The 13,980-nt window shown below is 56.7% G+C and overlaps 1 protein-coding gene across 1 annotated transcript; it reads right to left on the minus strand.

The window, feature by feature from the left end:
* Positions 1-4,316: 4,316 nt before the first annotated feature.
* Positions 4,317-7,500, minus strand: LOC127326529 (uncharacterized). The gene is made up of 4 exons (XM_071821386.1): positions 7,397-7,500; positions 7,196-7,268; positions 6,724-7,116; positions 4,317-4,384 (listed from the first exon to the last, which is right to left on the minus strand). Exons 1-4 carry the CDS (start codon positions 7,487-7,489, stop codon positions 4,317-4,319), a joined length of 627 nt encoding a protein of 208 aa, XP_071677487.1. The 5' UTR covers positions 7,490-7,500.
* Between the last annotated feature and the right edge of the window lie 6,480 nt (positions 7,501-13,980).

Here is a 13,980-nt window from a genome sequence, read left to right on the forward strand (position 1 = left end):
GGGATCCAGGGCCACTCCGAGTTACTCGCAGCGCGATACCTGCCCCCTCATGATGGACGGCGTCAATCGCCATTGGTTCAACACCCTCACCGTCAACAGCATCGACTCCTGGGAAGAAGCCCGCGCCGCGTTCATCCAGCACTTCGCCAGCGCATACACCGTGCCACAACCATAGAAGACCTAGATCGCTGCGTCCAAGGCCCGCGCGAGTCGACCCGCCGGTGGGTGCAGCGGCGGCAGGACATGTGGACGACCTCCAGCGGCATCAGCACGGACACGGCAATCTACTGCTTCCGACGCTGCTGCCGGTCCGAACCACTAAGCGCCAAGCTCCGTCGCGACAGCAGGGACAATATCTCAAACTCCGAGCTCTTCGACATCGCCACCCGCTACGCCTATGAAGACCCTACAGACGACTCGGACGACGAGTACGGTCAACGACGCAATCGCCGCCCTGCGCACACGGAGCCTCGGCGTGGCGACTACCGTTTCGCCGGCCGGTCCAACAACGGCAAGCGCCGCGGAGAGGGAGGACACAACGAGCTAGTTGCTACCACCGATTACGAGCAGCGCGAGCCAAAATCGTTTCGGCGCGACACTCGTCCACCTCGGGAGGATCGGCCTCAGCCCAAGCGCTTCGACGCCCGCAGCCTCCTAGACGCACCATGCATCTATCACAGCAAGGAGGGCAAGCCCGCCAACCACACGACGGGAAATTGCTACTCCCTGAAGCAGATAGAAAGAGCTCGCCGCGCCAAGGAAAACGACGGCGGCAACCAGCACAAGGAGCGCGCCAAGGACCAAGACCAGCACAAGGGAGAGGGCTTCGGTCGCAGCGCCGGCTCGCTCCACACCTTCACCGGGGTCGGCGACGGGCGGGACAGAAGGTCCTCGCAAGGGCAGTGGCGGTACACGCAGTCATACTTTCCGACGTACCCCGGTGGCTCAACCGGTCCGAGCAAAGCATTACCTGAGCCGCGAAGATCACGCCCCCGCATCGAGTACCCCGGGCGAGTGGCGCTAGTCGTCAGGCCCAAGGACGCCGACTACTGGCAACCAAAAACCAGATGAACGGCCGAAGCACCATAAACATCATGTACTACCACACCTTCCAGCGGCTTGGCCTGCCGGACTCACGCCTTGAGAACACCAAGGTCACGTTCCACGGCATCGTCCCCGGGCGGAAGGCCTTCCCGATCGGCAAGGTGACGCTGCCGGTCACCTTCGGCACGCCCGTGAACTACCGTACCGAGCGGATAACGTTCGAGGTGGTGAACTTCAAAAGCTCTTACCATTGCGTACTCGGCCGACAAGCGTTCGCCCGCTTCATGGCGACCCCACACTACGCGTACAACATGATGAAGATGCCAGGGCCTCGAGGCGTCATCACCGTCCATGGCGACCCGGAGGTGGCATTGGAATGTGAGGACGACAGCGCCAAGCTCGCCGACGCCGTCATCGCCGACGAACAAGACAACTCCGCCGAGCTCGCCAAGTACCCAGTCGACCGCAACGACCCCGCCATCCTGGAGAAGCCAACCGAGCTCGACTCGTCCGCAGCAACCTTCAAGGCCGCAGCAGGCACCCGCCAAGTAGATCTTGTAGAAAACGATCCAAGTAGGCAAGTTACCATTGGGACGGGCCTGTCCGCCCAATAGGAAAGCGCGCTCATCAAGTTCCTCCGTGAGAATCGAGATATCTTTGCATGGAAACCATCGACATGCCAGGTGTCCCGAGAGAACTTGCTGAGCACAAATTACATGTCGATCCCACCGCGCGACCCGTTAGGCAGGCAATGCGCCCTGTGGGAGAAGAACGGCGACGCGCAATCGCCGAAGAAGTAAACCGGCTGCTCGCTGCCGGCTTCATCATAGAAATCAAGCACCCGAAATGGCTGGCAAACCCAGTCCTAGTGCTAAAGAAGAACAAGACGTGGCGAATGTGTATCGATTACACAAGCCTCAACAGCGCGTGCCCCAAGGACCCATTCGTCCTACCGCGAATCGACCAGATTATCGACGCGGTCGCCGGGTCCGAGTCGCTATGCTTCCTTGATGCATACTCCGGGTACAATCAAATAAAGATGGCCAAGGAAGACCAAGAGAAGACTGCATTCATCACACCCCTAGGCGCCTATCGCTACACGTCCATGACCTTCGGCCTCAAGAACGCCGGAGCAACGTACCAGCGGTGCATGAACAGCTGCTTAGAAAGCCAGATCGGCCGCAACGTGCATGTCTACATCGACGATGTGGTGGTCAAATCGACTCGACAGACCGACCTCGTCAGCGACCTCGCCGAAACATTCGCCAACTTACGGCGGTACAAGATCAAGCTCAACCCTTTGAAGTGCACCTTCGGGTTCCATCAGACAGCTGCTAGGCTACGTCGTCTCCAAGCGAGGCATCGAACCTAACCCGGAGAAGACACTGGCGGTCATGCGCACCAAGCAGCCAGCATGCCTAGTCGACGCGCAAAACTCGCCGGTCGAGTCGCCGCCCTCGATCGCTTCATACCCCGGCTCGGAGACAAGGCCATGCCACTATACCGCTTGCTCAAGAAGTCGGAATCATTCCGGTGGACAGACGAGGCGCAGCGGGCCCTAGAGGAACTCCAGCACGCCCTCTCGAATGCCCCTATCCTCGCGGCCCCGCTGCCAAAGAAACCATGCTCCTATACGTCGCCGCGTCGAACCGCGCTATAAGTGCAGTCATGGTCGTCGAACGGAAGGAGGAAGGAAGGGAGCAACTGGTACAACGCCCGGTCTACTACATCAGCGAAGCCTTAATCGAATCCAAGCAACGGTATCCACACTACCGAAGCTGGTGTACGCCGTCCTCGGGGCCCGGCGGCGGCGGCCCCTTACTTCCACGAGCACCCCATCAAGGTAGTCGCCTCAACACCACTCGCCGACTACATCACCAAAAGCGACGAGCCTGGCCGGATCGCCAAGTGGGCCCTCGAGCTCCCCATCCACAACAACACCTAAGACTCACGCGACGCCATCCAATCTCAAGCACTCGCCGACTTCCTCGCCGATCGGGAAGAGGCCCGGCAGCCAAGCTCCCCCGCGGACCTCAAACATTGGACGTTGCACTTCGACGGTTCTAAAAACCTCGAAGGAGCAGGCGCGGGAGTCGTCCTCACATCACCAAAGGGCGACACAGTGAAGTACGTCCTGCAACTCAGATTCGAGCCATGCACCAACAACATGGCCGAGTACGAAGGCGCTCTGCACGGCATGCGAGTCGCAAAAGAGATGGGCGCAACACGGCTGCGCTGCCTCGGCGATTCCGACCTAGTCGCCAGCCAAACTTCCGGCACCTGCGACGCCACGTACGCCAACATGATCGCATACAAACGCGCCGTCGACCAAGCCGGGCGCTAGCTTCGCCGGTCACGTCGTCGAGTGGGTTGACAGGCGCAAGAACGAAGAAGCCGACGCGCTAGCCAGAATCGGGTCCAAGCGACTTCAACCTCCTCCGGGCGTCGTCCTGGACATCCTCAGCCACCCCTCGGTGCGCGCACCGCGCGAGCTGGACATTGCCGAGCCACCTGCTCCCGACTCCGCCTTAGTCGCACTCGCCGTCGACAAGACCGATTGGACCGAGCCATACATAAGCTACCTCGAGAGCCAGGCACTGCCGATGGATGAAACCAAAGCACGCGCCATCGTGCGCAGATGCAAGTCCTTCACCATCATCAACAATGAGCTATACAAGCGCAGTGTCTCGGGAGTGTTCCAACGATGCGTCACCACGGCGGAAGGGCGCAACATTCTGCGCGACATCCACGCAGGGGACTGCGGCCACCACGCAGGCGCGCGGTCAATCGTCGCCAAGGCCTTTCGTCACGGCTTCTACTGGCCAACAGCCCACGAAGACGCAATCGCCCTTGTCCGTTCATGCGCCGGGTGCCAAAAGCATGCAAGCCAGTCGCACATGCCCGGATCGGCATTGAAGACCATCCCCCTCACCTGGCCCTTCGCCGTATGGGGCATGGACATGGTGGGAAAATTCAAAACGGCCCCCGGCGGATATACTCACCTCCTGGTAGCGGTGGACAAGTTCACCAAATGGGTAGAAGCAAAGCCCATAAAGAAGTGCGACGGGAAGACGGCCACAAAGTTCCTACGCGAGCTCATCTATCGGTACGGCTACCCTCACCGTATCATAACCGACCACGGCACCAACGTCGCCAAAGGGGAGATGGCTGACTTTTGCGAAGAAAAGGGCATCCGCCTCGATCTCGCCTCGATCGCCCACCCCGAGTCGAACGGCCAAGCGTAAAGGGCAAACCGAGCATCCTGCACGGACTCAAACCACGCCTGGTCGTGCCCCTAGAGCGCGCAGCCGGCTGCTGGGCAGAGGAGCTCTCTTCAGTACTATGGGGCATCCGCACAACGCCTAACAGGTCAACCGGCTTCACGCCTTTCTTCCTGGTATATGGCGCCGAAGCCGTCATGCCCACGGACATCGCCTACGACTCACCTCGGGTCGCCAATTACGCCGAAGAAGACAACGAGCGAGCTCGCCAAGATGACATCGATCTCCTCGACGAGGCCGCAGACCTCGCACTCTCCGTAACCGCCATTTACCAGCAGGACCTCCGTCGCTACCATGGGGCCGCCGCGTTCGGAGTCGCTCCTTCCAAGTCGGCGATCTGGTACTCCGGCTAATCCAGGACAAGAAAGGGATGCACAAGCTGTCCCCGCCCAGGAAGGACCATTCGCCGTCAGCCGCGTACTCGGCAACGACTCCTACTACCTCATCGACGTCCGCAAGGACGACAAAGGCGAGCCGCTCTCTAAAGAGGTGGAGCGCCCCTGGAACATCAACCTCCTCCGGCGGTTCTATACCTAAGGGAAAAATGTAATCCGAAAATTCAGAGGATAATAAAAATCGCCGACCATTTTTTGATCTCAAGCTCCGACTACCTCCCCTTCACCCGCCAAATATCGTCATCTCTCATCCCGGGACATACCGGCTTAGTCGCCGCGACAAGCGACTAGGAACTGAGAGACCTCCGGTCGCCGCTGCTGGAAGAGAGAAGTCCACGATCGGCCAAGTAGCCGGGCTAACACGGGATGGCGGCGTGACCGAGGCGCAACACCAGGCCCGGTCACCCACCATCTCTCACGCCATCGGGTGAAAACGGCGACTGGAACCCACAGCAGGGCCGCACGCTCGGCCAGCCCCACGGGCCTCGGCGACCGCCTTGTGCTACGTTATAAAGCACACCAATGCCCTCCTCTACCTTAGGTTGGCGAATTGCGCGGCTAAGTACTTCGACTAGGGACCCCGCAAAACGGACCCGCGGCTCGCCAAGGAAAATACGCCCGCAATGATCCCCTTTGGAGTCGCCTAGCGACTGGCTCACCGAGCCACGACGAGTGGCGCGCTACATCCGAACAGCGCAAACTACACCACACCACTACTCCACCCATGAGGCTGCTATTCGTACTATAATGACTACGTACTGCGACTGGGGACGCCCAGCTCGAAAAGGAAAACAGTCAAGTCGATAGCCTTCATTGGGGTCGCAAGGCGACTGACCTGAAGGCCATGGATAGTCGGAACCAACTCCAATGCATCGCCGTCTCAAATAATGCAAAAGCAACCACCGAACCACATTTAAGCAAAAGTCATCATTCTATTTACAACTAACACCCGCTCGCGGGAAATCTAGCTACTTCTTACACAGGTACTCAGGAAACTACGAGGACGACCCCGGAGCCCCCTCTACGACAGGCTCGACGCCGTCATCGCCGTGACGAAATTTCGGCGTGTACACCACGACCGGATATGTAGACAGCGAGCCGGCGGCAGCAGCACGGAAGAGGCGCTCCGCGGGGTAGTCCACCGGGCCTGGCTCCTTCTCCGCGTCACCAGGAGCCGCTTGGCTGGGGATATGAGACTCCAAGTCCGCGGTCGCCAGTACTCGGTCGGCGAAGGGGCGCACCGCATCCATCAGCCGCAGCACTTCGGCAACATCGAACTCCCCAGTCTCCGAGGGGAAGCCAGCGGTGACCTCCTCCACGTCGAACCCTTCAGAATAATGCGCCAGCACCATGCTCAGAGCCATGGTAATGCCAACGCGGCAGGAAGAGCGACGAAGCCAGTCAACAACAGCCGGAATGTTGGACACGGCCTTGAAGACGGATGGCGTGTCCCGCGGAATCACCTCCCGCGGGCTCGTGCATCGAGCGCGGCAAGTATCTCCCCCGCGCAGCGATGATACGCGCGGTCGCGGTCGACAGCATTCCCGTGGAGTCGCCGTCTCCACGAAGTCGCACGTACCTGCAGTCAACAACACAAGGAAAAGGGAAAATGAGAACTTCCCCTTCAACGCCGACTCGCCACGCTCGGGGATCGCCCCCGAGGCCGACTCGCCACGCTCGGGGACTGGCCCCGCGGCCGACTCGCCACGCTCGGGGACTGGCCCCCGAGGCCGACTCGCCACGCTCGGGGACTGGCCCCCGAGGCCGACTCGCCACGCTCGGGGACTGGTCCCCGAGACCGACTCGCCACGCTCAGGGACTGGCCCCCGAGGCCAACTCGCCACGCTCGGGGACTGGCCCCCGAGGCCGACTCGCCACGCTCGGGGACTGGCCCCCGAGGCCGACTCGCCACGCTCGGGGACTGGTCCCCGAGACCGACTCGCCACGCTCAGATACTCTAACCCCAGGCCAATAAAACAAGAACTGCGACAACAAGAACATACCAAGAATCTGCCTAGACATCTCCCTGACGAAAGCCTCGAAGTTGGTCTTCTCGGCCTGCACCGCCAGGACGATGCCCTCGGACGCCTCCTTCTCCGCAGCAAGTTCTTTGGCGTGCTGCTGCTTCAAGGCCGCCACCTCCTCCCGCAGAGACGCGGCAGCCCCACGTGCAGAGTCCCGCGCATCAGTCGCGGCCTCCAGCTTCACCTTGTATTCGGTGATGACGTCCTCCAGCTCCCGGCCCTTCTGCTCCAGGACCTTCGTCAATTCCGCCACCTCCGCTTTCGCCCTTTTCCGGGCCTCTTCGGCCTGCTGCGCCCGGAACTCGGCTTCACGGTAGAAGGACTCCTTGACGAACCCTTCCCGAGCCTCGGCAAGAGCCTTTGCCTGCGCCTCTGCTACAAGAAAAGGAAACGGTGAGAACGAACGCCCGGGCCGGTGACCGAATGAGGACGGCGAGTGGGCATGACTTACTGCCCAGGGCAATCAGCTTCCGGTTCTTCTGCGCCGCCTCCTCCACAAGCGCGGTCAGCCGCTTAATCTCCGCCTACGGAAACCAAACAAAAATGCCAAGGTCAACAAACAAAAAGCAAATAGAGACTCGACTCGCCCTTTCCGACCAAGTCGACCCACGGGGCCTGCGGGTGACTAGGCCACGTGTTCAGCGACACTTACCACATGCGCCTCGCCAAGCGCCGTGTGGAGCTCAGTGAAGGTCAATGAAGACGGCGGCGGATGACGCGACTCGGTCGCCCCGTCCGCTCGCATCACCGCCTCAGTCGACGGGACCTCGCCCGTCCGCGTGTCGGTGTCGCTGGGCGGGGCGCGGTCCCTGGCGGCCTTGGACCGGCGCTCTTTCAGTGGCTCCGACAGACCGCCCTCCTCGACGATGTCCTCTTCAACTTCGGTGCCTTCGCCCTCGGTCGATCCAATGTCAGTCGACTCCTCCTCCACCACAGGCGGAGCAACGTCCGGACCCGTCGCCGCACTCGCCATGCCCCCGCGAGCCATGCTGGGTAGAGGAAAAACGTTGGCGGTGGGCTCGACGTGGCTAGTGCTCTCCTTCTCCGCTTGACTCCCGGCGGCGGGCTCTTCTGGAGCCGACCCCGCACCCCCAAGGTCGGACGGCGCCGCCTTCCTCTCCGCGGCTTTCTTCTTTGCCTCGGCCGCCCTCGTGGCCGCCACCCCGGCCGCGGGCGGCTTCGCCAAGGTCTTCTTCTTGGACCTACAGAGAGGCGAGGTGAGTCGACACTCAGTCCAGTCGCAGGAAGGATAAATTCGACGAGAAATACTTACTTCACCGTGGGAATCGCTTTTACGCCCGGACCGGCCCGAGCTCCCGCATCGATCGCGTCCTTCAAGGGACGCTGAAGCCTCATGGACCCTTCCAGGAGAGTGGGGCGCGATCGCTTCGATAGCGGCTCGGCCCCTTCCTTGGAGGGCTCCGCCTTGTCCTCCGGACGGGAGGTCGCCTCCTCTTCAGTCGCGCCCTGGGACGAGGACTCGGCACCCCTCTTCGACCCGCGCGGGAGTCTGATGAAATCCCGCGCCTCCGAGTCCGACTCGGTGCGCTCCTCCTCCTCGTCGACCTCTTCCTCCTCGCCTTCGGTCATCTCCGGTGGTTCCTTTCCGGCGAGAGGAGGGAGGTGGTCCGCGATCTTCCGCCAACGCTGCAATCGAATCAAAGGAACGAGTCAGAAAGGAAGAAGCGCGGCTAAGCCGTGCGAAGTCGCCATGCGAAGCATTACCTGAGGCGCTGGGGTGTCTTCGGTGTAGGGCTGCAAGCCGTCCTCGAAGGAAGTAAAGGTGGCAGTGGTGATCTTAGCGAGCGCCTTCCGGTACTCGCCCTCGTCCCACTCGGTCGCCGTCGACCGGGTGCGGTCGTTCTGTCCCCGGTACTCCCACATGGGGTGAGCTCGGCACCGCAGGGGGATCAGCCGCCGGCCAAGCCAACAGTTGTACATGTCGACCGCCGTCAGGCCGTCATCTTTTAGCGCCTGGATCGCTTGGCGCATATCCTTCACCACCTTCTCCTGCTCGCGCGGCAGCGACCGGACATTGAGGCGCCGCGGGACGCTCGGCTCGGGACTGTATTGGGGAATGCATACCTCGCCCGGGGGAGTGTACTCCTTGGCGTAGAACCAGAAACGACGCCACGCCGATCGCGCCTTCTTGGGGAGCGCCATGTCGATGAAGCTTTCCCCGGACTTCACCTGGAAGGTGATCCCCCCGTTCGGGATGAGTGCTTCGCTGTTCTTGCTGGCCGAGTCGCCCGCCCGTGGAAGATGGACACCCACAGCGGGAAGTAGGGCGGACAGCCCAAGTAGCATTCGCACGAGCGCCACGAACAGTAGAAATCTGCCGGACGCCGTGCGGCCCGAGGTCGGAAACCTTGATGCTGTAGAAGGCCAGCAACTGCCGGAGGAAATCGGAGGTGGGGAGAGCGAACCCGCGATCGAGGAAGCTCATGAAGATCACGAACTCCCCAGGCCGTGGGAGGGCTCCGTCTCGTTCGCCGGCGGAACCCGCCATCGCTTCCCTGGTTGAACTCCGGGATGACTCCGGAGGCGACGTACGGGAGGAGAGACTCCCGCGTGACCTTCGACTTGCCCCACCCCTTCGCCGCCATGGATGCGTGTGGAGTGTGGAATGAAGATGAGATGAAGAGAAGATGGGGGATGAATGCGGAGGAGTGTTGAACCCTAATCCTAGGGGCGACCCTTTATACCGCCCGCACTCGCTCAGATTGAGGATGAGATCTGTTCGTTGAATTGTCCCGGAATCGCCGCCCCGCAATCAACGGTCGAGATCTGCGCCGTCACCGGCTGAATAGCCGTTAAACTAGCCGTTAGCGGTCACGTCGAGCCCAACGGTCAACAACATGCAGACGGTGTGCGCCTCGGTCAACGTGAAATCTAGCCGTTGGCCTCTCCACGTGTCTCTATGGTGACTACGCGTCGACTGGCAAACGGCGACTGGCTAGAGCCGACTGTCACACGCCGATCGATCGATCAAGTTATGGCGACTGAGACTGCCACCGCACCCGCGACTTTATCTTTGGAAGCCCGGCGGCGACTCATCTTGATCCATCACCGCGCCTCTCCAAGACTTGTTCCAGATCCGCGCTTCATCACCACCGCGCTTGGGGACTACTGATGGGGATATGCCCATAGGGGGGTGGGTCGCCAGTCCCAGTCGCCATGAAGATAGAGGCTTGGGTGGATCGCCAGTCGCCTAAGCGACTGGGCCCTAAGGCGACTGGGCCGTGATCCCAAGGAGGAGGTCCACACGGCTGGACAAGAAGATTACTTGCGAGAGGGATAGCGGATCCCGGGTTAGTAGCAACTGATATGATTCGGAGTAATCTCCATGTAACCCTAGGCCGGGGGTGCTTATATAAACCCCCGAGCTTAGGCCCTAGAGGACACCTTACTCGAGATCCAATCTCCCCCTGTAAGCTCTCGGCGTAGCCGCCGACTGAGCCCCCCCATTGTAATTCTCCACTGAGCAATAGAGATCTAGCAGGACGTAGGCCTTTTACTCTCCGGAGGGGCTGAACCTGGGTAAAACCCTTGCGTCTCTTGCACCTCGACCCGTAGATGGCAATGTTCCCTTCCCCTCGCATCAATGAAGTGCTACCCCCTGTAGCATCTGCCGTGGCTACATCCACGACAATATATAGGAGGCATATTGTAATCATAAAAGAAAATTTTCTCCTCAATGCTTGGGGGACTAAAAAGATCATGCTCATCAAAGCCAGCTTCCCCAAGCTTAGAATTTTCCATAGCATTAGCAACAATGGTGTTCAAAGCATTCATAGTAATAACATTCCCATTAGCATGCATATAAAGTTCCATGGGTTTTTTAATTCTCTCTTCAAACACATCATGTCCTAATTCAAGATAAAGTTCATAAAGATCTCTCATATTTTTGTTGTTTTCCATTATGCTTAACTAGTGAAATAAAAACATGCATGATATTAAGTAAAGTAAAACAAGTAACTAATTTTTTTTGTGTTTTTGATATAGCAAACAAGATAGCAAATAAAGTAAAACTAGCAACTAATTTTTTTGTATTTTGATTTAGTGCAGCAAACAAAGTAGTAAATAAAACTAAGCAAGACAAAAACAAAGTAAAGAGATTGAGAAGTGGAGACTCCCCTTGCAGCGTGTCTTGATCTCCCCGGCAACGGCGCCAGAAAATATGCTTGATGGCGTGTAACTCACACGTTCGTTGGGAACCCCAAGAGGAAGGTATGATGCGCACAGCAGCAAGTTTTCCCTCAGAAAGAAACCAAGGTTTATCGAACCAGGAGGAGCCAAGAAGCACGTTGAAGGTTGATGGCGGCGGGATGTAGTGCGGCGCAACACCAGAGATTCCGGCGCCAACGTGGAACCTGCACAACACAACCAAAGTACTTTGCCCCAACGAAACAGTGAGGTTGTCAATCTCACCGGCTTGCTGTAACAAAGGATTAACCGTATTGTGTGGAAGATGATTGTTTGCAGAAAACAGTAGAACAAAGATTGCAGTAGATTGTATTTCAAGAAAGAGAATTGGACCGGGGTCCACGAGTTCACTAGAGGTGTCTCTCCCATAAGACGAACAGCATGTTGGGTGAACAAATTACAGTTGGGCAATTGACAAATAAAGAGAGCATGACCATGCACATACATATCATGATGAGTATAGTGAGATTTAATTGGGCATTACGACAAAGTACATAGACCGTCATCCAACCGCATCTATGCCTAAAAAGTCCACCTTCGAGTTATCATCCGAACCCCTCCAGTATTAAGTTGCTAACAACAGACAATTGCATTAAGTATTGCGCGTAATGTAACTAGTGACTACATCCTTGAACATAGCACTAATGTTTTATCCCTAGTGGCAACAGACATCCATAACCTTAGTGGTTCTTGTCACTCCTCCGCATTCACGGAGGCATGAACCCACTATCGAGCATAAATACTCCCTCTTGGAGTTACTAGCATCAACTTGGCCAGAGCATCTACTAATAACGGAGAGCATGCAAGATCATAAACAACACATAAGCATAGCTTTGATAATCAACATAACAAGTATTCTCTATTCATCGGATCCCAACAAACGCAACATATAGAATTACAGATAGATGATCTTGATCATGTTAGGCAGCTCACAAGATCCGACAATGATAGCACAATGGGGAGAAGACAACCATCTAGCTACTGCTATGGACCCATAGTCCAGGGGTAGACTACTCACACATCACACCGGAGGCGACCATGGCGGCGTAGAGTCCTCCGGGAGATGATTCCCCTCTCCGGCAGGGTGCCGGAGGCGATCTCCTGGATCCCCGAGATGGGATCGGCGGCGGCGGCGTCTCCGGGAAGGTTTTCCGTATCGTGGTTCTCGTGCATCGGGGTTTTCGTCACGGAGACTTTTCATAGGCGAAAGGGCAGGTCAAGAGGCGGCACGGGGCCCCACACCACAGGGCCGCGCGGCCAAGGGGGCCGCGCCGCCTGGGGGTGTGGCCCCTCCGTGGCCCCTCTTCGTCTCTCCTTCGGACTTCCGGGAAGCTTCGTGAGAAAATAGGCCCACGGGCTTTGATTTCGTCCAATTCCGAGAATATTTCCTTACTAGGATTTCTGAAACCAAAAACAGCAGAAAACAAAGAATCGGCACTTCGGCATCTTGTTAATAGGTTAGTTCCAGAAAATGCACGAATATGACATAAAGTGTGCATAAAACATGTAGATAACATCAATAATGTGGCATGGAACATAAGAAATTATCGATACGTCGGAGACGTATCACCCATCCGCTCGGTCCTGGATAGGGTCTTCGTCTCCACTTCCTGGGAGTCGCTCTACCCCTTGTGCTCTCTCACGGTGGTTACTAGGGTGGGATCTGACAAGGTATTAACTTGTCAATGCCTACGAGTTGTAGACTAGGGTTTAGTTGGAAGTAGAGGGCAAGTAGATCTCGAAGGTTTCAGCCGAAAAGTACTCGACGATTATGAAAACTAGGGTTTGAGAGACAATGATTCGATGATTCTTCGTCCCTCGACTCCCCCTTATATAGGAGGCGGAGCCGAGGGATTCGTGTTGTACAAGTTACAGAGTCTGGGAAGGTTTCTAACTCATCCCGCAAGATTACAAATAACACTTCCTATTACAACTCTAGCTTTCCTTAATAATATCTTGGGCTTCCGAATCTTCTTATTCTTCGGGTAATGGGCCTTCAGTAAACCCCGGGTACTATCTTCGGCAGGCCCATTTGGGATGCCTATGTCAGTAGCCCCCGAGATTTTTCTTGAATCGTAGAGTCAGGGAAAATCTCCACTGTTTTATTTTTATTCGACAACTTTAACTTTTCTATATTGCTTCACATAAACTTCTATATTGTGCAGGGATAATGGTAGTTGGGGCTAGTTCATCTGACGGATCAGGTACTAGTTAACTGCTCTAGTGGCAATCTGCAAAAACCTACTTCAAGATCACGTCCCTGGACATGATCTCGGGATACTGGTGTAAACTTCGACAGGTGCCGCTTAAGGTCTTACCATTCTGTCGAGTCCCAGTAAAATTTATCGGGTACCTAACGCGTCCGTTAGGATTTTTCTTCGTATCTGTTGATACGGATAAAAGTAGCAAACCGACGTCAGAGACGGCGCCACGCCACACAGAACGGATCTGGGGTCTTACCTTCGCAAATTTGCGGCATTCAGAAATTGATCGCAACTTTGGCGTTCTGAGAATATATTGTCGAGTGCTTATTCGGCTGTTGGAATGGCATATTTTATTGAGTCAAAGATGACTTATATTGCTCTCCCGATGGGAGTATATGCATAGTTATTTATAACTCGAAATATACTTTTTTGGTCTGCTATCTTTCTTTTTCTTTTTCTTTCTTTCTTTTTCATGATTTCATCGGGCACGCGAACAGCGTTCCCGATGGGAGTAGCCCCCGAGGCTACAGCCAAGGACTTGTACTTGGTTGTAGGCTCCACGCCTTATGCCGCTATATTTTCTTTTATCTCCCGAAGTTTTATAATTTCTCGGGTGCGCGAACAGCGCTCCCGATGGGAGTAGCCCCCGAGGCTATGAACAAATATTTGTATTTGATCATAGGCTCACGCCATTTCTATTTTATCTTTTTTGATCTTTTCATTTTTTCAAAGTAGCCCCCGAGCATTTGATCAAAAACTTGTATTTGATCAAAGGCTCAGCATAACTTTTCCATGTCGCCTTTTATGAAGCTGTTTAAGGCGAATT

This window comes from Lolium perenne, chromosome 6 (genome assembly GCF_019359855.2).
Source record: "Lolium perenne isolate Kyuss_39 chromosome 6, Kyuss_2.0, whole genome shotgun sequence".
NCBI classification, from domain to species: domain Eukaryota; kingdom Viridiplantae; phylum Streptophyta; class Magnoliopsida; order Poales; family Poaceae; genus Lolium; species Lolium perenne.